The 25726-nt window shown below is 41.3% G+C and overlaps 2 protein-coding genes across 5 annotated transcripts in view; one reads left to right on the top strand and one right to left on the bottom strand.

The window, feature by feature from the left end:
• KLB (klotho beta) overlaps nt 1–12676 on the top strand; it is a 49452-nt gene extending 36776 nt beyond the window's left edge. For all 4 annotated transcript variants that reach the window (XM_067531213.1, XM_067531215.1, XM_067531214.1 and 1 more), the window contains 2 exons: nt 1978–3121; nt 10750–12676. In XM_067531213.1, the coding sequence (XP_067387314.1) occupies nt 1978–3121; nt 10750–11144 (1539 nt within the window). In that variant the 3' untranslated portion in view covers nt 11145–12676. The remainder of the gene's footprint in view (nt 1–1977; nt 3122–10749) is intronic.
• Nucleotides 12677–15741: 3065 nt separating this feature from the next.
• Nucleotides 15742–25673, bottom strand: RPL9 (ribosomal protein L9). Its single transcript, XM_067531272.1, has 8 exons — nt 25589–25673; nt 25027–25073; nt 24826–24941; nt 20558–20653; nt 20071–20203; nt 18135–18215; nt 17495–17612; nt 15742–15887 (listed from the first exon to the last, which is right to left on the bottom strand). Exons 2-7 carry the CDS (start codon nt 25070–25072, stop codon nt 17506–17508), a joined length of 579 nt encoding a protein of 192 aa, XP_067387373.1. The 5' UTR covers nt 25073; nt 25589–25673; the 3' UTR covers nt 15742–15887; nt 17495–17505.
• Nucleotides 25674–25726: the final 53 nt, after the last annotated feature.

Raw genomic sequence — 25726 nt, 5'->3', positions numbered from 1 at the left:
CTTCAGGACCAGATGGTGTGGCAACCCCATGGCCAGCCACACACATCTGCTGCTGGAGCAGCCCTGGGCCAACCTCAGGGACACGGCTGGAAAGCGGTCTCTGAGGGCTTCGGAGCAACGGGTGACTGGGGGCAGTCAGCCCCTGCCCCTGGAGCAGGCCCCTGAACCCCCCGCAGAGCAGTGGTGCACCAGGAGCAGCTAAGATTTAGTTATGGGTATTTTTAGTAAAAGTCATGGACAGGTCATGGGTTGTGAATTTTTGTTTATTGCCCATGACCTGTCCATGACTTTTACTAAAAATACCCATAACTAAATCTTAGCCTTACCTATGACTAAAGATTTTAATCTCTTCCAGACCTTCCTTTTCATTCAAGTCTTTTACTCACCTTTTGACCCTGTTAGCATGTGGAAGTTTGCAGTGTCCAGTTACATCTTGTCTGCTTAATTCCCCACAGTCTTTGTACGTTTGTATAGTACTTTTATCTTCACTATTTCCATTAACCTTAGTCCAAAAGGTTAAATCTAACAATTTCATCGTTAAATTTATAGGCATTTCTCTGGTGACAATCTGCATCACACACAATGGTATCAAACACCGCATGTGATTCGCAGTGCTTGCTGCCCTCATCTGAGCTGTCTGACTCCCTTTTAAGATACTCCTCCAGTTGGAGCAGACTCTGGAAGGGTAGGAGGGCAGAGTCACATGGGCTCAGAACTGCTCCTTAATCCCTTCAGCCTAGTGTCGGATTTATTTACCCCCATTACAATATGTATATAGTACCTTTCATCTAGGTATCTCAAAGCACTTCACAAATATAAATAAAGCCTCGTAACAACCTTGTGAGATAAGCATAACAATATCTGTTAGATAGATTTATGAACTGAGGGCCACTTAAGTGACTTGTCCAAAAGGCACAGTGACAAATCAGCAAGAAAGCTAAGAATATAACCAGAAGTCTAAGGATTCCCAGGCTTCATTGCAAGGGCTGAAAATGAATAAACTATATTTTTAAAATATTGTAATAACTCAAATGAAAAAATTAACCAGTGTCCGCATATATAGCACTTTCAGTCTGAATTCTATTCAGAAATACATTGTATGGTGTACACCAACCTGATTAGATAAGACTATTTTCTTACAATATTTATTTCCACATTTAAATGTTATGCATAGCTGTATTTGACACGTAGCTGGTGTGCTGTAACATGGTTTTGTAATTATGGCCTGTTGGACATCAGCCCAGAAAAATACATACAGACAAAATAAATGTAATTTAACCTAGTCACTATCAGCCACAGAAAATAAAGACTTCTGAGTAAATTCATATTTCGGGGATGGGTTTTATTTCTCAAACCTTTTAGAGGTTTTAGATTAAACCTTATTAATTCACCACATGGTATTGCAAATCCTATCTTATAAACAAACTGGTTTACTTTTTAAAACCAAAAACTGTAAAAACCAAAGACAGTAAAAAAAATCCAGTGTAATACAGAAGCTTGTTAAATAATAGTCAGAGTACAAGAGTACAAATGATAATATCAACTATTCATTAACTACATGGTTATTTATAATTGGAATTAGAACAGTTGGGTCTAGTGGTCAGAACAGGAAGTGAGAGCCAGGATTCTGATTCTAGTCCTAGCTCTGCAAGTGATAATGCTTAGTTTTTACGTAGTGCTGATGCCCTGCGTGACTTTGTGCAAGTTAATTATTGTCTTTATGCTTCCATTTACCCGTTTGTAAAAATGGATGTAACTACAATACAGGAATGCTGTGAGGTTGAATTAACAAAAAAATCCATCCTGCACTGTTATGATAATGTACAAAAACCAGGAGTAAACAGCAACAAGGATCCTTGCTTCTCTGCTTTGCAAATAAAACTAAAACTAATTTTGTTTTACATGTAGAGATGCAAGTAACAAACGGATACCTATTTCATTAAACTTGAATATATTTGTTCCCATCTGTTTTTACAGGCAGAATTTGTAGCTTCATCGCCACAGTTCTGTGACCCTAACTTGTATCTATGGAACATCACTGGAGATGGGCTTTTGCACCGAGTCAGAGGAGTGAAGCTGAAAACACGATCAGCTCAGTGTACAGACTTTGTCAGTATTAAAAAGCAACTTGGTCTCCTGGAAAAAATGAAAGTAACACATTACAGATTTGCACTTGACTGGTCATTAATTTTACCTAATGGGGATTTGTCAGCCGTCAACAGACAAGTTCTCAGATATTATAGATGTGTGATAAGTGAGCTACTGAAACTCAATATTAAATCTATGGTCACCTTATACTATCCAACTCACACCTACTTAGGCTTGCCTGGCCCTTTGTTGCAGAGAGGAGGATGGCTAAATCAGTCTACTGTCCAGGCTTTTCAGAACTACGCGGCTTTATGTTTTCAGGAACTTGGTGACTTGGTTAAACTCTGGATCACAATAAATGAGCCAAACCGATTAAGCGATGTCTATAATAGCAGCAGCAATGATACCTATCAGGCAGCACACAATTTATTGATAGCACATGCCAGGGCCTGGCAAATATATGACAAGCAATATAGATCCTTTCAGCATGGTCTGGTGTCTTTGTCTCTGCATTCAGATTGGGCTGAGCCTGCCAATCCCTATTTTGAGTCTCACTTAAAAGCTGCTGAAAGATTTCTTCAATTTGAAATAGCCTGGTTTGCAGATCCAATTTTTAAGACAGGAGACTATCCAGTAGCCATGAGGGAATACATTATATCTAAAAACAAAAAAGGCCTCTCAGCTTCCTCTTTGCCATATTTCACAGATGAAGAAAAGAAACTTGTTAAAGGTGCAGCTGATTTTTATGCACTGAATCATTTTACCACAAGATTTGTGACTCATGAACTTCAAAATGGGAGCTGCTATGAATTTGATCGGGATGTTCAATTCCTGCAGGATATCACATGCCTGAGTTCCCCATCTCGTTTGGCAGTGGTGCCCTGGGGGATGCGCAAAGTTCTAAAATGGATTAAAAAAACCTATGGTGATATAGATGTTTACATCACAGCAAATGGAATAGATGACCAGTCTTTGGCTAATGATGAACTTCGAAACTATTACTTGGGAAAATACACACAGGAGGTTTTAAAAGGTGAGATGATAAATTCAGCTTTTCTAAAATAGGGGTTCTTAAGCATTTTAATGGTATGGACTATATTTTAAACACAGACATTGTCTCATGGTCCACCGTCCCTCCCATTCACAGTCCATTTCTTCATTCATGATCACAAAATGTCCCAGTGCCAACTTGAGCAATGGCTTACACTGAAAAGTATTAGTAAAATAGTTAATTTATTTTGTCTGTCTTGAGAAGCGTTTTAATCTTTTTGAAAAAAAGTTGAATTTTGCTGTCTATTTTTGCTCTTCAATGTCAAGAGGGAGCAGTAGGTTCTCAGTACCTCTGAAAATCAGGCCACTTATTTAGGTAGCTAAATATAGATTTAGGTGGCTGTTAGGCATCCACATTTAAAAACAATGAATTTAACATCTCCAGTGCTCTCTTAATTTTCAAAGAATTTAGGCATAATGAGTTTTTTGTTTGTTTGTTCATTAATGTCCTATACGAATTCCAGACAGTGAGTTACAAGCTCTAACTAAAGAGGACAAAATGTTTGTGTGGCATTAACTCCGTGAAAAGATTTATTTTTACAAGCAAGGCTATATTATAGACATTTATAAATACTGCATAGAGAGAAGATATTGCACAGAAACTTCCCATGCTTTAAGGAAGAACCAGAAAATTGTCATCTCCAATCCCATGTATTCATTCAGTATCTAACTATTTAATTAATTAAATCTCTTCAGAAGATTGTACTTAATGTTGCCCCTCAAATATAACTGTAAATTCTAACTCAGTTGTTTGCATTGTTGTAGCCATGTTGGTCTCAGGACATGAGACAGACAAGGTAGGTGAGGTAAATCTTTTAAGAGTCCAACTTCTTTTGGTGGAAGGGACAAGATTTTGAGCTTCACAGAACTCTTCTTCAGATCTGGGGAATGTGACCAGAGAGTCTAAGCAAAATACAGGTTTAACAGACTGGTAAGCATAGGGGATTCACACATGCTGTAGGAGACCACTTAAAATTAAGGGCAGTTAAGGGTTAGCAGTCAGGGTGTCTTACAGATTGTCATAAGAAGCCATAAAATCATGTTGAGTATATGATTTTTAGGATCTAGCTGAGTTATGAATTTAAGTTTCCAGGCTCATCTTTTGAATCTGTTATGCAGTGTCCTTTGAGCTGAGAGGTCAGATATGGCATGATCACTTTGTAAAAAGTGTTTGCCCATGGGTGATAGGGTAGTTTGTCTTTTATCATTTTTCTCTGAAAGTTCTTTCAAGAGCATAGTGATTGTCTGGTTTCATCCATATGGTTGTTTTGAGGGATTTGATACACTGGATGAGGTACATTATATATTGTGATAGGCATGTGTACGACCCATGGATCTTGAAAGGTGTGTTGGGGAGTATTGATCATTATAGTAATGGAAATACGTCTGTAGGTTTTGCATCTGTTGTTTTGGCAGGGTCTTGTACTGTTTTGAGTTAGTGTGTCCTGGCCTGTGGGGAGCTTACTTCTGATGATGAGGTAGCGGATTGCTTGAAGGCCAGAAGAAGGGGATTGGAAAGATTTCTTCTTCTTTGAGTGTTGAACCTAATGTGTTTCCATGCATGGGGAACACATACATGCCATGCACCTGAGTCTGAAAATTCTTCAGATCACTGTTGGCCCACACATGTGCAGAACTCTCCTGGTGCTCCCATCTGAGGATATAAGAGGCAGTGCAGGTCAGTGCCTCTCCAGTTCCTTCTTGCTACATTGCCTGAGTTGGAATTGTGTCCTCCTTCACTTGGTATACTCCGTAAAGCAAAAAATAATTCTAAATAGTTATATTTCTTAGCTTAGAAATACTTTATACTAACTACTTTCTCCCTGGTTGGGGAACCCCTCCCCAGAAGTCCAGGACCATGCCCAGAGTCTCATGATTCAAGAATTACCTCTCCTGCCCTCGCTCCCTCATCAGTGATGAGCATCAACAGGGCCTGTACTGTCTGGGTTAGGTACATATCTCTGCAAAGTGCAGTATCTTTCATTCCTTCCCACTCAGAACTTGAGAAGCCCAGGAGCTTTGCCTATGAAAGCCCCTGATGGAGAAGGCTATGAGGCCCCCATATACATCAGCCTCAACTGACCAACGGTGATGCTTCAAGCCTATGTATCAGAGTGCAGCCTTCAACATCTAAGCCCAAATACTCTTCTTCTAGGGCTTCCCCTCATGAGAGTAGAGGGCACTTTCATGGGCATAAGGACTGATCCTCTTTGAGGATTGTCCTTAAGAAATTCACTTCTTTTCTGAGCCTGTCCAAGTCGGGTAAGATATGTACAGAACCTAAGGAACTGGCTCTGGTGAAGACCTCCATATTGAAGGGCAAGGTGCATAAAAAGAAAGATCCTTTGGTTCAGTCAGTCACCTTAGTAAGCATGAGGACAGACGTTCACCAGTTCTGTCTGAGTGCTGGTCTGGACCCATCATCAATACCGCCTCATTAATCTAAAGACCATCTCGCTGCTGCAGATGCATCGGGTCCTTCAGACTTGACTGCCAGAACCCTTTGGACACCAGAACATACGAGACTTATGTAACACCGGAGGATATAGTCCTTTCTTATCCAGTACTTAGATCCAGGGGGTCAACAAGTCAGGGACATCTTCCTTCTCTTCCTCCCCTTCAAAGCACCATTCTCCAAAGTCCTCAAGACCATCCACCAACCATTATCAGTGCTGAGATTGGCACTGTTCCCGCAGTAGGGATAGGAGTCCCTGGCCTAGTACTCAGACAGGAGCCTATTCCTCTGTAGGAGCCTCTATTGGCTCTTCACTCTTCTTCTTCTTCCTCTCCAGACTCCTCATCACCTGTGCCTGAGCATTTTAAGACATACCACGACCTCCTGAGGTATATGGCTTCCACCTTGGACATTCAAGCCAAATTCATGCAGAAGAATAAGCCTAAATTGCTAGATATTCTCCAGTCATCAGCTCCAAGGAGGGTAGCTCTCCCAATAAACAAAACCCTCTTGAAACCTGCAAAGTCTTTGTGGAATACCCAACTTCATTAATACCTACAGCAAAGGAGTCTTAGAAGCAGCATTATGTTCCCCTGCAGGGCTTTGTGTGCTTTTACTCCCATCCAAACCCTAGTTCTCTTGTGGTAACAGCAGTAAATGACAGATAATGACAGAGGAGATATAAATCCAGTCACCAGGACAAAGAATCTAAGAGGCTGGATTTGATAGGGAGAAAACAGTACCCGATTTCTTAATTGCAGATCCGCAGTACAAATCAGCAGGCACTGTTGTCTAAATATGACTTCATCAGTTGGAACACTGTCCAAATTCGCGGATAAGTTGCCAGAAACCTTCAAGGAAGAGTTTAAGGCGTTCATTGAAAGGGGCCATCTGGTGGCAAAAACATCAGCACTTATGTCAGAATTATGGGCATCACTATAAGAAGAGCCTTGTGATTGCAGAATTCCGGTATAACTCCTTATGTTCAGCCCAGTATTGAGACTTATCTTTCAGTGGTTGGTTTTTGTATTCTGGGAAAACTGACTTTACATTCCTTTAAGAACTTCCAGGCTACTTTGCATTCATTGGGTGTTTATACCCCAGCCACAAAGAGGGGTCACTATGGGAGTCAACAGCAGCAATACCACTTGCAGCTGTTTTTCCAACAGTCGTTCTTTCTTGTGACAAGCAAGACTTTTCCAGGAAGGGTCATAGGTCACCAATTTCAGCCAGCCAGCTCGCCCTCCTCCAACATCAAACAAGCAGCCATTTTGACTTGCACGTCCAAGACAGCATTCCAGTTGTGACCTCTTCATCCCCATCTCAGTTCTGGGAATGGCTATCTTGCTTTTACAGTGCTTGGCTGCAGTGACCATGGACAAAAGGGTCCTAAGCACTGTGAGGATTGGGTTATACCATCCAATTTCTTTGTATCCCCCCTCACCATTCCCCTATACCATCCCTTTTTAGGGACCCCTCAAGAGCCACTGCTCCTTCAGCAGATCCAGACCCAGTGTGCATCTGGAGCTATAGCGGAGGTATCTAGGGATTCCATTCCTAGCATTACTTGTTCCCCAAATCCAAGCGAGGGATGAGACCTAGTCTCAATTTCTGCGATCTTAACAAATACATCAACTATGTAAAATTTTGTTGTCACTCTGACAATGATTCTTCCCATGTTTAATTACGATGACTGGTTTGCTGCCCTGGATCTTCAAGATGCTTACTTCCACATGGCAATTTTCCTAAGTCAGAGGAAGTTTCTCAGATTTGTCATGGCAGGTCAGTATTATCAGTACACCATGCTTCCCTTTGGCCTGTCCTCAGCTCCTCATATTTTTACCAAGTGTATGGCAGTGGTGACTGCATACCTCAGGAAAAGAGGAATTCATGTCTTCCCATACCTGGATAATTGGCTAGTGAGGAGCAAGTAAAGAGAACAAGTGCTCTCACATGTTCAGTTCACAGTATGCTTTTTTGATCATCTGGGTCTGATCCTGAACAAGGGGAAGTTGAACTGAATATTAACTAAAAAAACTGAGTTCTTTGGGGCCATACTAGTTTCTATGAGGACATTCCAACTGAAAGAGCAATTCCAGGCAATCCATCACTTATGTCTGTTTCTCCACTTTCACCCTTCTATTATTATCTGAATGTGCCTGAAGTTGTTAGGTCATATGGCCACATGCACTTATGAGGTCCAGCATGCAAGATTTCACCTTTCAAGCCTGGTTGAAGTTAGTCCATCATCCAAATTGTCAGGCATTAGACAGGCTGGTCCAAGTGCCTCCTGCAATTCTGGACTCCCTCCAGTGATGGACTGTTCAGAGCAATGCATGCCAGAGTGTCCTCTTTGCTTCTCCCTGTCCAGACAGGACCATAGTTACAGATGCTTTCATGATGTGCTCCCCAACCTATCTAGGCGAAATGAAGGTACAAGGTTTGTGGTCTAAGCAGGAAACATCTCTTCATATCAACATTCTGGAGCTTCATGCTTTTTACAATGCATGCAAAGCATTTCAAACGCAGATAGGGCGCAGCAGTTCACATAGTCACTGACAACACCACAGTAATGTATTATGAGAACAAACAGGTAGAAGCCCATTCCCATCAGCTTTGTCAGGAAACTATAAAATTCTGGCAGTTCTGCATCAAACAAATCATTATTCCCATGGATGTTCATTTACCAAGTTCCCAGAATCACTTGGCTGATCATCTCCGCAGGATTTTCTTCCAGAATCACAAGTGGTTTCTGAAAGACAGTGTGCTGAGGTTCATATTCAGAGAATAGAGCATTCTTGCTATCGACCTGTTTGCAACAAAAGATGACAAGAAGTGTTATCAATTTTGTGCTTGAGCAGGTCTGTCTGAGCTCCTTGACTGACGTGTTTCATCTGAATTGGGATTGGCACTGATGTATACTGAGGAATGAGTGGCATTGAGGAAAAGGTCATCCTCAACATGAGGATAAATCATGCCAGATTGAGTCTCATCACACCAGCTTGGCCAAGACAATGTTGGTGTTCAAATCTCCTCAGTCTCTCTGTTCTTCCACCCATTCCTCTTACTTGTTGCCTGATCTACTGACTCAGTGACACAGTCCAATTTTGCATCCAGCCTGAACTGTCTGCACCTCACAACATGGATGCAGCATGGATAAGGAGGACTGCTCCAAAGCTATTCAACAGGCTCTACTGAATAGCAGAAAGCTCTCTACTAGGGCTACCTATTGAGCTAAATTGAGCATTTTTCAATCTGGTCCCTAGCCCAGAGCATTCAACCAATGCAATCCTGCATTCAGGATATCCTGGAGTACCTGTTTCACCTCCAGTCCTCTGGTCTGTCTCTTAGTTCATTGAGGGTCCTCTTGGCAGTGATTTCAACATTCTCCGGTCCATGGGAAATTAGTTTTCTTGAACTCCATGGTATTCAGATTTCTGAAAAAGTGATTCCTCAGTGGGACCTTAATACTTTGTTGGCAGCCCACATGGGTCTACTCTTTGAGCCCTTGGCAGCTTGTTCTCTGTCTCTTATGTCAAAAGACAGCATTTCTTGTGGCCATAGCTTCCGCAAGAAGACTTAGTGAGCTGCAGGTCCTAATGGTGGATCCTCTGTATACGCAATTTTTCAAGGACAAGGTTGCCTTGAGACCTCATCCTAAGTTTCTGTCTAAGGTGGTGTCACAATTTCATCTTAACCAGACAATTTACTTACCTGTATTTTTTCCCAAACCTTATTCTAATGTTGAAAAACAGTGTGTTTACTCCTTGAATGTGAAACAACACTTGGTGTTTTGCTTAGAAGGAAACAAGCCATTTCATTCATTAGCTTGCCTTTTTGTTTCCTTTGTGGAGCATGTGAAGGATCAAGCAGTCTCCTCATGGACAGTTTTCAGGTGGAATACATCCTGTATCACAATGGCTTGTGGGATAGCTTGGATGCCTCCTCTACAGAGTTTAAGAGCCCATTCAACAAAGTTCCAAGTGACTTTGATTTCTTTTCTCAGTGACTTTTTGATATTGGACATTTGCAGCACTGCTACATGGTCTTCTATACATACTAACTAAACATTATGCTATTATGTCTGCATCCAGATCAGATGTAAATTTTTGGAAGGTAGTCTTCAGTTGCTCTTTAAGTAGATTCCAAGCGCCACCTCCTTCTGATACTGCTCGTGCATCATCTGAGTGGAATACACATCTGTAACCACTCAGAGAAGAAAAGATGGTTACTTTCCTGTAGTGTAACTCTTGTTCTTCAAGATGTGAGTGTACACATGTATGCCACAACCTACTCTTCGTCCTCTCTGCATCAGTCTCTCAATTCTTGACAATCAGTGCAAATGAACTGATGGGTTTTGGGGCAGCAACATCCTTAAATAGCCTGAGGAGGGGCGAAGGGCCAGAGATCATGTGCACTGCCCCATATAGATACTGCTGGACAAAGTTCTCTGGCTTTGGTGCGCTCGGTGCACGCATATCTGTATGGAATACACATCAGCATTCATATCTCAATAAACAACAATTATCGCACAGGTCTGTAACTGTCTTTTGCTTGGCAGGTAAGTAAAAACTATTTTACTATAATAGCCTAGTATAGGGATTCCTAATCTTTCAGAGCTGCTGATTCCCTCCCAAACTGGTTTTTTTACCTCTTTTCCCCAAAAGCACTCATCCAAACTATGATTAGACTCTATGGGACCCAATTCTTGAAAGTATTTAGGCACAGATACAGATAGGTACCTAGTGGGATTTTCAAAAGTACCTAATTCCCCAAGATTTGAAGGGGAGTTTGTCAAAACTGCCTAGGTGCCTATCTTACTAAATGCCTAACTGCATCTTTAAGTGCCTAAACACATTTTAAAATCTCATGCTAGTAGACTAAATTCAGGACTGTGATGTGTGAACTTCTGAATTCCAATTCCATTTCTGTTGACTCACTGTATCTCCTTGATGATGATTAAAATAACCATGGGGGTATTGGGATTAACTGCATATATAGCAGTCTGAAGTCATACTTATTTTTAATATTTTGTTTTATAATGTAGTTATAATTTTTAACTTTATAAATATTGTGGTAATTTGAGATCTTAAATAGCTTTTCATTTCATACATAAGGAATATATGGTTTTATTAACATTCATGTCTTTTTTTCAGCATATCATATTGATAAAGTAAAGATTAGAGGTTATTATGCTTTTAAACTGACTGAAGAAAAATCAAAACCCAGATTTGGATTCTTCACTTCCGATTCAAGAGCCAAGCCTTCAATACAAATTTACAACAACCTGATTAGCAGCAATGGCTTTCCTGCAGAGTATTCCAGTGATCTGTGTGATCAATCAGATGAAAAAACACAGTGTGCCCTCTGTTTATTTCTCTCACAGAAGAAGCTTATGATATTCTTTGGCTGCTGCCTTTTCTCCACTTTTGTCCTGCTTTTAACAATTATAATTTTTCACAAAAGAAAAAGAAGAAAACTGTATAGGACAAAAAACTTCAAGCACATCTGTGCCCCATTTAAAAAGGGACGCAAAACTACTCTGACCTAGCTTCATCACTGTCTGCATCTGCTGTCTGTATAGGATAATGGGGATGGGGACAATTACTGAGAAGCACTATGAGTCACTCCGGTTATACACACCAACTAACATTCAGTGGAGGAATGGAAAATTATTATACACAGGGAGAAGAACAACTGTGATGTTGATGGTTACAAGTGATTTTTACCTAGCTTTTGAAGCAAGTTAAATGGTTTCTCCCTGTGCCTCAGAATGATCTTTTAACTAGTTTGACTTGAAAAGATATTAAGCTGTGAGAACTGATGTGCACTTTTATATATGAATGTCTTCACACTAGAAATGGTCGTGATGTACACTCAGATAAGTTTGTACCTGCAGCTGTTTTGCAAATGTGACAGCTTTAAAATATTGTAGTTAAGAAAAATTCAACACTAAGGATTAAATAGTTTGGACCAGATTCTGATTTTAATTGCAAAGACATAAATCTGACTAACTTCATTGTTGACATAAACACCTAACTTTGATACTGGAGCACCTGTTGAGATCAGATTTTGACACATTGTTCCAAAACTAAGGTAACAGCTGCCTAGGACCAGTTGGGAACAAGGCATTATAATATAGAACCACTGCTTGTTTTCCCCTACAGGGTAGGGACAAAAATCAATCACATACAGATTTTTATTACTGGAGACCATTAAGACAAGCTATGTCTATACATCACAGAAAATAGATATTCACACAACTGTAAGTCATATGTATTTATTGCTGGAAAACATGCAAACTATGTGAGCCTCCTGTACTCCTGGTAAACTGCCTGTGTAGCTCTCAGTGCTGCAGAGAGTGGGCAGCCTGTTATAAAGAAATATGAGAGCAGTTTGTTTAGAAATGTTTATTCTCTGAAGAATTCTGTGTATATGTATTCTATTAAAAATGACATTTTCACAGGCTATGGGGGGTGTCTTTCAAAACTGTCTTATTGTCACTAAACATCTAAATGTCCCTTACAAACAGCATTTTCTGTGAGAGTTAGAGATTGAGATGCTTCCATTCACTTTGGTTTATTTTTTCTGTTGACTCATTTGGTCAATGGACAAAGCTCCTAGATCTTGTTTCAGCACCCACAACCTGAGGCTATTTCTGCACTACATAGCCTATTGCAGCATAGTTCCTTATGGTAGCTGCACCCTACACAGACAGAAGTTTTTCTTGTAGTGTAGGAACACTAGGGCCCTAAATAACATCAGCAATGCTATCAAAAGCATTCTTTTGCCGGCATAGCTGCATCTACATGGTTTGGTTTTTTAATCACAGCTGTCACTCTGGGTGTGTTTTTTGACAGGTGAGTGACCTTGTCAGCACCGCAATGCTTTAGTTTGCAATAGAAATGAAAATACTTCCCTTCATTAAATGCCAAACAGCTGTTCGACCTGCTCTTTCTTTTGTAAGCTTGTGGTTTTGGTACAAATAGTGTGTTGTCTAGATAAACATACTGGCTAGGATGTCATGGAGTCATATATATCAACCATAATTTTGGGTCCCTGTGATCCTAGGGCACGTGTGAGTTCTTTGCTGCCTAGCATCTAAATGCTTCAGCAGATTGCAACCATACCTCATCCCCATACCTGGCCTGTCCCTGTATTAGGATCTCCAAATCTGGGTATCTCCCTGGGTTCCTTTCACATATTAAACTTGCATCTACATAGCAGGCTAGAGTCCAATTCTCTAGTGCCCTAGCCATCTTGGACTTATTTTCTTCATATCTTGCACCTGGTACAGCAAGGTGAACATATCCACATACTCCCCTTTCCAAATTTTTCCTTAACATTTAATAAATGAACACCAAGGGATGTACCAATTCTTACATATGTTCGCATGGCACCCTCCCCCCCCATTCTCAAAAGAACTTGTGTCCTCTTAAGTGTTTCTCTGCATGTAGGGATAGGCAACTTGATACCTCCTGGAGGTAAGGGCATCCTCCCCCTCTATTTCAGTCAAAATCTCTGCTGTCTTGGATCCATTGCCCTCTTGCACCCCACTTTCAGCCACTTGCTGCCTCCAGCTTAGGGCCATGCTGTTCCCCATGCCTGCCCCCCTCCTCCTGAGGAAGAGCTCCCCACACACACATGAGCTTGTGGAAACCATCCATCCCCATTGACACTCCCGCTGCCCCTGATTGTCACCACTCAGCTCCAGGTGCTCATCCCACAGTTAGGGTGACCAGATAGGAAATGTGAAAAATCAGGGTGGGAGGGTAATAAGCAGCTATACAAGACACAGCCCCAACTATCAGGACTGTCCTATAAAATTAGGATATCTGGTCACCCTACAAGAGGTAGACACTGCTGTGACCATGCCCTTGCCTCTCCTGGAGGCAAGGAGATCACTCTTGGCCCTGTCAGCTGCTTCTATAGCAGGGCCACGAGCTCTCCTGCTGGGCTCCCTTCCAGGCATCGCTGCAGCAGCCAGCCAGCCATAGGAAAGGGTTCAGGTGAGGACCCGCTGGCAGGTTTTAAATTGCTGGTGGTGGAGAGATGCCAAGACAGCCAATTGCATACCATAGGCCCTTACCCAGCCAATGGGAGGAAGAAAACCCTCTGCCCCCCACCAGGCACATTCCAGCAGGCAGAGCTAGGCTCTTCCCTCCCCCATTATTGCCCCATTCACTCACAGGAAGCAGAGAAGCCTTTTACTCCAGTACATTTCAGCATGTAGCAGAGGCAGAAGGGGTCTCTCCCACTGAGCCAGGTAGGTGATTGAATCAGGACCAATCAGCACCTGTTCATGTTACAGTTCCTTTGGGCATGAACTCATCATCATACACAGATTCTAATGAAGAACACTGCATCAGTCAGAGCAACCATGGTTGAGGGCATCATTGTGAAGTGAAGCTCCCAGATCTAGCTCAACCCTGCACATCCACAAATCTCTGGGGCAGCAATGGCAGGTAAGGCCAAGATAATGCACTCCTTTATGCATCAGTGGAGAACGTGAGCACGATGTGTTGGGGTGTTTTTGTCTATCTTGGTGACGTGGAAGAAAGCATGCAATGCCATGTTTCAGTGTAGGAAGCAATTGGAGGAAGGCCAGTTCTGTGCTCACATGTACAGAAAGAAGCAGGAGATATACAAGGCTGCCTATATTTGTTTCTGAAAGATATTCTAGTTAAGCAGAAACAGTGAGTACTGGTCTTGAAGTTTATGTCCTACTGTGAGAGATTGCATCATTTTAACATGTGGCATACAAAGAACTGCACAGCTTGGCATTCATTTCCACATTTCTTTATGAAATGATTTTCTTCAAATCTTATATGAAAAAGTTAATAATGCTACTGCAGATTTTATATGGAAAGTGTTATGTGACTAGGTCAGTCACCACAAACTTTTTAGCCCTGAAGCCATACATTAAGAAAAACTCAATCATGGAGCAGTTCACTCCAAGCTGACAGTAGATACTTCCCACAACATTCACAGCATGTACCTAGACTTAGCAGCAAAGACCCATGATTTCTGTAGCAGTCTGGGAATTTTGCAGTAATTTAATTTAAGCTAAGTATGGAGGTATTTAAATAACTCTGAAAATATCACTATGGCAATCTTGGTTTTTTTTACCAGGTTCATGAAAGCATTACTCAATATGATGACAGTTGTGTTTGTCTGTAGCTCAATATCTTTTGAGTGTCAGTTCTAAGATTTCAGACCGTTACAGCTATCAATGTCCAGATTCCTACTGATTTTGGGGAAAAACTGAAGACATCAAAAGGGAGAAAATGGGGAACACATGAAGCCTCTTGGCAGTTCCAAGCACCTCTGAAATGGTCTATAACTCAAACGACTGGTTGATGGCACCCATTAAGTCTCCTAGCAAGACTTTATCTCATCTCAACCTCCTCCCACTAAGACAGAAAAATGCTAAAGTGGCATGGGGGAGAGGCACATATAGTCCCTTCCATGGGGGGGATTCATGAGGATTCAGAGCCCCCACTATAGTAGGCAAGAGTGGGGGATGGGGCACACAAACCATGAGGGAAACGGGGAGGAAGTGCTAGGGAATGGGATGCACGAAGAGCTCCCTCCATAGGAGTAACACACAAACCATGGTGGGAGCACTGCAGGGAATCCCTGAAACAGATGTTTGGACAGTAGCTACCAAGTGTGCAGCCCCAACTGATATTTAAGTTGGATTTCATTCTACTGTCCTCACCGTTAGTCTTCAGTTTACAATGATAACTTCACTAAAGAAGCTGTTGGTGCAGGTTTTGGAAGTTGGTCAAGGGTAATCTGAACCTTGGAAATCAGAGAAAGAATTGCAGCTAGTTTGGAACTGTAGAATAAACATATTAGCTTGCTTCTGCTGAAGTGATCAACAGTTTTTGCCATTTAAAATCTCTGTTTCAGAGTTTTCACTTGAACTGGACAGTCCACACATCTCAAATCATTTCAGGCTGCTTTCTTTTCACTAGGCTTCTGAGAGCTGAATTAAGTACTCAAACAGTATACTATGGCACCTTGCAAAATTTTTGTTTGTGGAACTGCTTCTCCAAAGAGTTGTATATTAAGATAATTTAAAATCTAATATAAAAATAGAATTATAGTAATTGTTATTCAGTTCTTAAAGACAGAAGCCAAAATGTAGAATATCTGTTTTATTTTTTTATTTTTTTTAAAACAGGTCATCTTGTTCGGTTTTTATTCAGACTTCCCATTTGGTACTTCTTGTATATCAAGTAGTAAGCTACAGATGTCCGGCTTGTGGTTTGTTTCAGAATCTAGACAACTGTAAGAAAGAAGAGTGTAAAATTATAAAACAATATATATAGTTTTAAGCTTTACTATGTCAGTGAAATCCTCTCTAAAAACCTTTAGATGTATTTATTACTAAAAGTTTCTGGATGTCTCAATGTATTTTAAAAGCATATCTGATATATAGGATAGAAAACTGTTCCACCTGTTAAGCAACACTCAAGAACTCAGACATAGGATCATATCAAATTTTGATCACTAAGCAGGAAAACAGTTCAGATGCCATGTATGCAGCTTCTCTTCACCCATTTTTCTGTTGGGTTGACTAAAGTACATGGTCAAAATCAATGGCTCCAGTGACTAATCTTCTCTCTCCCTCAAAAGAAGAATAGCACCAAGAAAAAAATATTGCACGTGGCTGAAGTGACTTCTACATGGCTAGTGACAACAGGGGTGATGTTTTAAATTGGAGTTGTCTGGGCAGAACATATCTGGATGAAGTGGAATCCAATATACTATAGTTAAAAGATTACCGTACTGTGTTAAAACTTTTACTGAAGTTAAAAACAGAAATAGGTAGTCTGCATATCCCTTGCTTTTATGCTGCAGAAGGTACTCATGACACTAATTTTAAATGCAACTTGAGACTTGTGCAGCCACTAGTTACCAGACCCTCTCGTATATTTTGCAGACAAAAATATAACCATTTTTGGATGAAAAAGCTGATGGTATAAACTTCTTCTGTATCAGACTAGTTAAAAGATCCCAAAGGAAAAGCTTGTAGCACCATCTTAACTGTAAGTTACCTCCATAATATTAAGCATTTCGGTTTCACTGTTAGATATTTGTTCTCTTTAAAAAGTTACCAGTGTATCAAAAAACCCACTAGTCAAAGGATAGTGCCTCAAATATTCAAAGTTAAAAAGTCTTCAAGTGAAGGAATGTCATGTTGGTGGGATTATAGCTACAGAACAGCAAAAGTACTAGGCAATGAATATGCTGCTAAATCTTCTTATCAATACAGTGTTCTGTGCCATCACCAAACTAAGGAGCGAAAGTCTTATGCCCAAATTCAAATTAGTCCGCACTCCAATGCCTCAAACCAGGAAAGAATCTGAAGAGCAGCTCAAGAGTGAAAATGTACTGCTTGAAGACCTCAGCTATGGCACTATGTACTATGCAAAGAAGAACAGAGCCCAGGCCTGATCTACACTTCAGTTTTTCCAGTAACTGTCTTGGTCAGAGGTGCAATTTTTAAATGACAGTTATACCAGTAAAAGCCCTTGTTTGGATGATTTGTACTAGTCTAGAGGTGCTTTACATTAGTATAGCTTATTTTGTTTCCTGAATCAGAATAAATTACACTGGTAGAAGCACTTTTATACCAGTATAATTGCATGTAACTATAAGTGTGGGTTGCCTTTAACTATACTGATAACAGTTAAAGCAGCAAAACTTAAGTACAGACAATTCCCTATTAGCAAGTAAGTTTTCATGTTAGCTGGTCAAGAGCACTGTCCCACCCAATCATGTTGTTATTCCCTACTCTCATAATCTCAAAGTCTTCAAGGACCTTACTTATCAAGTTACACACAGACCTTTGAAATTATAATACAAAATGTTACTGCATAAAGGACCAACCTATTATAGTTTTATTCATCAGCCTGCTGTACTGTTCCCTTCTCAGAAACATAGATACCATCCAAGAATTTTCTGATATCCTTGTTCTTGACTGTGGTGGCCTGCTGGATCAAGGCAGCTACAGAAAAAATGAACATTTAAGACATAGCAAGGACACTGCCCTAACAGTCCCTTCTTATGCACACTTCAATCTCCTGTTTGGGTTCTGTATCGTGAGCTGACATGTTGAATAACTTAGAAGCGACGTTGCCAACTTGAAACTACTCAACTTATTTTTAAGCAGACTAAATTTCAGGTGCCACATCTGCCCCCAATTCCTCTCACCAATGAGTTTACAGTAATTTTTAAATGTTTCTCTGCTGCTGCATAAAAGACCCAAACAAAAGAAAGCTATGCAGGGAAAGTAATAAAACTGACCAAGTGATGTAAAATGTACTGACTAATCTCTCTGTTTCACATTCTTAAGCTCAATTTCCATACAGAAGTGTTGAGTTATCACTAATTCCATAAGAAGTTTTTCAGGAAAAGTGTGTTAAAATATAAAAAGTCCCTGAATTAAACTGACACCCTCAAATGAAATGGCTACTACTATAGTATAGTGACACTTCTCCCTCCTTCCATAATCATTTAGTGTACAAACCTGAGTTGGACACCAATTCAATGTCATTGCCTTCAAGAATCAACTCATCCTTCTGAGCTTGCGATACTGCACAGGCAACACCTAAGAAAAAGGAAAGCACACAGTAAACTGAGTATCTGGGGAAGTATGGAAGATTGTACATATTCAAGGAAAAACAGTTTGTTTCAGAAATCAGGAATCTTGTTTGACTTCACTTATAGATTCATAACAGACGCTATGGATATTACAATCATTAACTTCCCATTATTTATTACAGTAGTATCCAGAGGCCAATAACAGGCTTGCCCCCCTGCTTTGTGCGAGGCACTGTACATACAAAGGTATAGCTGCTTTCCATTATAAAGCTGATTAAGACCTTCCCACCTTGCAACTCAGTCAAACCAAAACCACTTGAATTGTAACATTAACAGATACAAGAGTTTGAAAATTTAAGAATCTCACTTTTTTTTTTCTTATTATTAAATCTCACTGTTTTTGATAGTCTTACAGCTTGTTCTGTTAGCTCCAAGTTTGTCTGAACATTATTCAGTTACCTTGGGCATTTCATAGGATTTGATGGCTAGGTTTGGACATGTTTGCTACTTTCTTTTGTATCCAAGAACTCCACAAGTGAGATTGGTGAGGCCAGCCATTAGGTCCAAATTTTGCCTCTTACAGGAACATCTTTGGCCTGCATGGAGGGTATCTTCACAGCCTTCAGAGACCCAGCAATATCATTCTACTATAAACCAGAAAGCTAAGGTAGCCAAATCAAAGAAAAATTATACACCCAGAGAAATACCACCCACATAAATATCAGCTCTTACTGTATCTGCTAATGTTGTCTGAGGCCCAACCAATTATGTACCCCGATGCTTTCATCCAAGTAGTGATCAAACAGATCAACTTGATTTACTTTGAAGTCCTTTCCATTATCAGGGAATGGTTGTCCAAACTAGCCCTTATTCACATCTGGCTGTGAATTCACCAGCTTTAGACCATCCTGAATATGAACAAGTGCTGACAACTTCGTTTACTCTAACCTACTTAAGAGAAAACATCACAAATGTCGGTATTTTCAAAGAGACCCCTAAGGCTTAAATATTTTTTGTGAATTAAGTTATAGTACAATGGGTAAGACTAGTTTACAAGAAGATGCAAGGCTCAGTAACAAACAATTTGTACTCTTAAAGCACCCAGTGCAGAAACATTCTGAAATGCCTCCAATGTCAGACGTTTAATTTCGATAGGTATAAAATACAATGTTACACTTCCATTTGTCCAATAAACTTACCCCAAAATGCCTACTACCACAAATATATAACATACTGATGAGGTATAGATAAAGTATGTATCAAAGGAAGTAAGCTTGTTTGAAATTGTACTTTTGAAAGATTTCTGCAAACAGGCTGTAAACTACATTTATTTTAAGGATGCATATGAAAAGCTTAAAGTTCTTACACCAGTTAATTTTTCTGTACTCACTGCATCCGAGACTTAAAACTGACCTCCTGACCTAAAGCTACAACTTTACAAGCTCCATCAGGATTCCTAGTTTTGTTTGGTTTTTTTTGTTTTTTTTTTTTTAAGTCTTGCTAAATTAAATATTTCAAAGGGATAATGAAGAATGTTTAGAACAAAGCCAAAAGTAGAGGGAAAAAAAGAAAGGCTCTTGAAGTTTGTCATGCATGTCCATTGGTGACCAATAAGGATTGCATATGTAGGAGTGCCTATATATGCAAAATATGAAAGCATAAGAAAAAATCTTGGTCTATCCTGGTTTATTAACAGATTATGATTTTCAGATGCTGAGCACTCACAGCTGTAATTGAAATCTATGTGTTGTGAGTGCCTAGTACTTTTGAAAGTCAGGCCATAAACAACAAGCCTTCTGTAAATGCCCATCACAAATTTCACAGCACTGAATCTTAGAAGTATGAGGCCTAACTATATTTACCTGTTCTCATGCGCACCCTGCGGATATACTTCTCTCCCAGGAAGTTACGGATTTCCACAAGTGAGCCATTTTCCTGTATAACTACGTTGATGGGGAAGTGAGCATACACAGACCTCATCTTGTAACGAAAGCCCTGGGAGTAACCAAATACAAAATTTCACAATGAAACTCAAATACATTACAGAACTAGGAGACTGCAAAAAACAGATACATAAGAGTTACTGAACAAATCTGATGAAAGATTCTGCAGAGTATTTGAACTTTTAATAGAAAAGAGTGCTTCAGAAGAAAAACTGAGCCCAAAAGGCCTTTAATGTTTAAGCTTATGTTCTCTTCCAACTCTAAAGTGAATTCACTGCCCAAGGCAAAAACATAGTTGGCCTACACAGTACCTTTCACTGAGCATGGCTACAAAGTTCTCATAAGTATGAAGTTGTCAGATATTAAAAATCAAACAATAAATATTCTATTTCAAAATAAAACTTACCAGTGTGACACCCTTGATCATATTTTGAACATGACTGCAAATTGTGCGAACTGTTGCCAGCTCCTTTCTGTTACCCCACCATTTGTCAACACGTAGCTATAATAAAAGTTGAGCAAAGTGTTCACTTTCAATTCAGAATTAACAAACATGTTTCCTACAAAGAATTAATCTGATTTTTTGAATAACCTTCAGCAAAACTCTTAATTTCCATAAGCCTCAATTTCCACATTTGTGAAATGAATGTAACAGCAGCCATATTGGGTCAGACCAATGGTCCATCTAGCCCAGTACCCTGTCTTCAGAGAGTGGCCAATGCCAGGTGTTTCGGAGAGAATGGATAGAACAGGTAATCATCAAGTGATCCATCTCCTGTCACCATTCCCAGCCTCTGGCAAACAGCAATCCCTGCCTATCCAGGCTAATAGCCATTGATGGACTGATCCTCTAGTTTTGTTTTTTTTAACCCCATTATAGTCTTGGCCTCAACAACATCCTCTGGCAATGAGTTCCACAGGTTGACTGTATGTTGTGTGAAGAAATACTTCCTTTTGTTTTAAACCTGCTGCCTATTAATTTCATTTGGTGACCCCTAGTTTTTGTGTTCAGAGGAGTAAATAACATTTCTTTATTTACTTTCTCCACAACCGTCACGATTTTATTGACCATCATAACCACCCTTAGTCGTCCCTTATCCAAGTTTAAAAGACCCAGTCTTCTCTTCTCATATGGAAGCTTTTCCATACCCCAATCCTTTTCTTGCTCTTTTCTGTACCTTTTCCAATTCCAATATATCTTTTTTGAGATGGGGTGACCAGATCTGCACATAGTATTTAAAATGTGAGCGTATGATGTATTTATATAGAGGCGATACAATATTTTCTCTATTATCTATCCCTTTCCTAATGATTCCCAACATTGTTAGCCTTTTTTGACTGCTCCTGCACATTGATTGGATGTTTTCAGAGAACTATCCACAATGACTCCAAGATTTCTTTCTTGAGTGGTGCATTACTTTGCATTTATCAACACTGAATTTCGTCTTCCATTTTGTTGCCCAGTCACAGTTTTGTGTGATCTCTTTGTAACTCTTCACAGTCTGCTTTGGACTTAACTATCTTGAGTAGTTTTGTATCTGCAAATTTTGCCTCCTCACTGTTTACCCCTTTTTTCAAATCATTTATGAATATATGGAACAGTACTGGTGCCAGTACAGACCCCTGGGGGACACCACTTTTTACCTCTCTCTATTCTGAAAACTGATCATTTCTTCCTACCCTTTGTTTCCTGTCTTTTAACCAGTTACTGATCCAGGAGAGGACCTTCCCTCTTATCCCATGACCACTTACTTTGCTTAAAAGCCTTTGGTGAGAGACCTTATCAAAGGCGTTCTGAAAATCAGAGTACACTATATCCACTGGCCCACCCTTGTCCGCATGCTTTTTGACCCCCTCAAAGAATTCTAGCAGATTGGTGAGGCATGATTTTCCTTTACAAAAACCACATTGACTCTTTCTCAACAAATCATATTCATCTATGTTTCCGATAATTCTGTTCTTTACTATAGTTTCAATCAATATGCCTGGTACTGAAGTTACGCTTACCAGCCTGTAATTGCCGGGAATGCTCTGGAGCATCGTAACCACTCAGCGGATCACGACGTGGTTATGTAGGGGGTCACAAGCTGTGAGCCCCAACCCTGGCCAGGCATGGGGTTGTGAGCCTCCCTGCTTCCTCCCGACAGAGGAAGATCTGGGGGGTGCGGGGGATAGCAGTGATACACAGATATTGCTCACCCCCCAAACATTCATTTGCGTCTCCAGAGGGGATGGTGGGAGCGATAAGCAACACCAGGACTTCCTGCATCCAGGTCACTTTCCCCACCTGGGCAGTGTTGTGAAGCATGCATCAGGAACTGCTGCTCTCTGCCCTCCCCTTATGTAGCCCAAGTTGGGGAAGTGACCTGGATGCAGGGAACTCTGACAATGCTTCTCACTGCCTCCCTCACTGTCCTCTAGGGGTGTGTGGAGGAGCAGCTTTTAAGGTGGGACAGCAAGCAGCAGTACCAGCCACTCAGTGTATACAGGTCTGTTTTCCCACGTGTGCACAGGAGGGGGTTGCAAGAGTTAGAGGTGAAGAGGGCATAGTGTAGGGGTTAGAGGTGAGGGGGGAGCCCATGAGGGCCAGGGAGGTGAGGGAGTCGCACTCAGAGGCTTACTATGTGAAAGGGGTCACCAATAGAAGAAGTTTGAGGACCACTGCTCTTGTAGGTTCCAGGACTATCTGCTCTAAGAAGCTGTCATGAAAGATGTCAAGAAATTTTCTCTCTGCATCCCATTCTGAGGTGACATGTACCCAGTCAATATGGGGAGTTGAAATCCTCCATTATTTTTATTGCCTCTCTAATCTCCCTGTGCATTTCAGAGTCACTATCCATCCTGGTCAGGTAGTTAGTAGTATATCCCTACGGCTATATTCTTATTATTCAAGCATGGAATTACTATCCATAGAGATTCTATGCCATGGTTTGGTTAATTTAATATTTTTATTTCATTTGACTCTACGCTTTAATATATATAGTGCCACTCCCCCATCAGTACGACCTATTCTGTTCTTCCGATATATTTTGTACCCTGATATTACTGTGTCCCATCACTGATTATCTTCATTCCACCAAGTTTCTGTAATGCCTACTATATCAATATCCTCATTTAATATGGGGCACTCAAGTTCACACATCTGAGTATTTAGACTTTTTTGTATTTGGAGCTTGTAACACTTATAAAAAGTTTGAGAGATATTGATGCAAACTGCTTTAAGCTCCTCAGATGAACTATTTGTGAGAGTGCAAAACATTGAAGCAAGATACAGGGCAGTAGCAAAGCTAATTTCCCGGCACTGTTCGGTCCATCTTTTCCTGAATGGATTGTCTAGGTGAGATACTACCTCCTATTCTATATCCATTCAACTCCTTAACCTCTCTAGAATGCCAACTATGGTGATGGCGAGTTTTGTGCTTGTTCATGAACAAAAACAGATGGCGGCCCTCCAATGGGGTATTTCTTAATCTACACATTAGAAATTATATGACATTCAATACAAATTAAGCAAAACCATGATATCCCACTAAGCCATACTCTTCACCTGTCCACCATTTTAAGTAGGTTTTAATTCCCACTTTGTCAAATGCTCATTCAAAATGTATTCGGTTAGGGCAGTGGTTCTTAAACTGTGGGTCGCGACTCCATTTTGATGGGGTTGCCAGAGCAGAAAGCTACAGATGGGAGGTCCAGGGTCAGTAGAGGGGCCTGAAGCTCCAGCCAGGAGCCCTGCATCCCCAGCTGGGCTGAAGCCCAGAATCCCACACCCAGCAGGGCTGAAGTTAGGGGGTCACTAGTACAAAAATTTTGAAAAACACTGCTTAGAGAAACGTTTTTAAGATGTCTCGTCTAAGGAAACCTTGAAAATATGACTTCCCAATAAGTGGAATAAAGCTTTCTACCACCACCAAACAGCAATTGAACCCAAAACTGAACTTTGTACGCATGCATAGCTAGGTACCGATGAGCACTCCTATGAAATAATGGCCAGCTCAGCAGAGTTGGAAATGAAATTTGAAACAGTCCAGGCACACAAGCGACCCTTCACCTGCCATTAAATTACATCTCCAAGAAAATTTAACCCAGATGCACTAGGCTATCAATGCAGCAGAATTCTAGGTTAATGTTGCTTGCTACATATAATTAGTTTAAATAATAAAATACCATAACTGAACAGAATTAATTTGGAAATTAAAAAGACTTCATTCAGTAAATGAATAAGAAGTTTATTTAACATTTCTAGTTACATACACACCACACCATTTTTAACACTGAAAAGCTCCCCAAAAGTGTAGCTTCAGAGACTGAACACTTAAAAAGAGCATGACAAATGACAGACACTCATAATGCCTGACAGCATATTAATTCTGCACCCTTGTTCAGACATCCAACATGCACCTATCCATCTTACATACACGTACAATCTAAGCACCTCACACTCTTTAGTATTTAGTCCCACAACACCTCAAGAAGGAAGTATTACTGACACTTTAAAAAAAAAAAAAAGAGAGAGAGAGACTTAAGACAAGCAAGGCTAGGTGACTTTCCAAACATCTCACAGGACATTTACAGCAGAGAAGAGACTCAAACCCAAGCCCCACATTAGTGCCCTAGACATTGAATCATTCTCTCTACAGACATGAGAATAATCCCAAAATACCCTATTCTCACCTTCTTGCGTTTCTTTCCCAAGAGGGAGAGCTCTACATTGATGTGGTTAAAATCCCGTCGCAAGGTTCCTCTGGGACCTTTCACAATAACTGTCCGGCCCTTCAGAGAAACGTCGACTGGAAGACAAGGAAAGCTAGCGTTAACCTGCAGTCCAGGGGGACGAGAATACAAAGCGTGCGTAGACCTAGCAAGAAACTGTACCTTTCTCCGGGATATCGACAGTCTGGTTACTGAGAATGGTCTTCATTCTGCAACGACAACCACGGGGTGAGGGCACTGCCAACACAGACACCGCACCGCAGCTTCCCCAGCCAGCCAGACGCGCCCCACGCTAAGCCCAGCCGAGGCGGTCCACACAGGCCACAGGAGCGGCCACGCCGCCGCTCCACACCCCGGCCACGCCACGCCGGTGGCTCGGCACGCGCACAGCGGGCTGCCCAGCGCCGGGACACCCGCCATTAAGGCTGCGGGCGGGCGGACAGACTCAGAGCCACGAGAGGCGAGAGCCCCCGCCCGCCCCCACGGCGCTGACTCCCGCCCGGTTCCGGGGAAGCAGCGTCGGGCCTCGGCCTAGCTTCCCTGACCGGGGGGAGGGGCTGAGTCTGTGCCTGGGCCTCTCCCCGCCAGGCCCGAGTCAGGCGGCTCCCCAGGGCGGCCAGTATATCCCCTAGAGCCTCCCCGTGCCCGGCGCGGCGTCCTCGAGGTGCGGGGCAGCCCTGCTGCCGCGGATGGCAGCAGATCCCAGACCCGGGACGCGCCTCACCTCACAGACTGTCTGAGGGGAAAGGGAGAGCGTCTTTCGTCATCGCGTTCTTGTAGCCCCTCCGCCTGGGCCTGACGTCATTACGCTCGGCCACCCGGCGCTGAGGCGGGAGCAATCGACCGCCGAGAGCGCGCACTA

The sequence above is a fragment of the Emydura macquarii genome, unplaced genomic scaffold (genome assembly GCF_026122565.2).
Source record: "Emydura macquarii macquarii isolate MOO-44397 ecotype Brisbane River unplaced genomic scaffold, CSIRO-AGI_Emac_v2 contig_3128, whole genome shotgun sequence".
NCBI classification, from domain to species: domain Eukaryota; kingdom Metazoa; phylum Chordata; order Testudines; family Chelidae; genus Emydura; species Emydura macquarii.
This window is presented reverse-complemented; position numbering and strand designations above follow the sequence as displayed.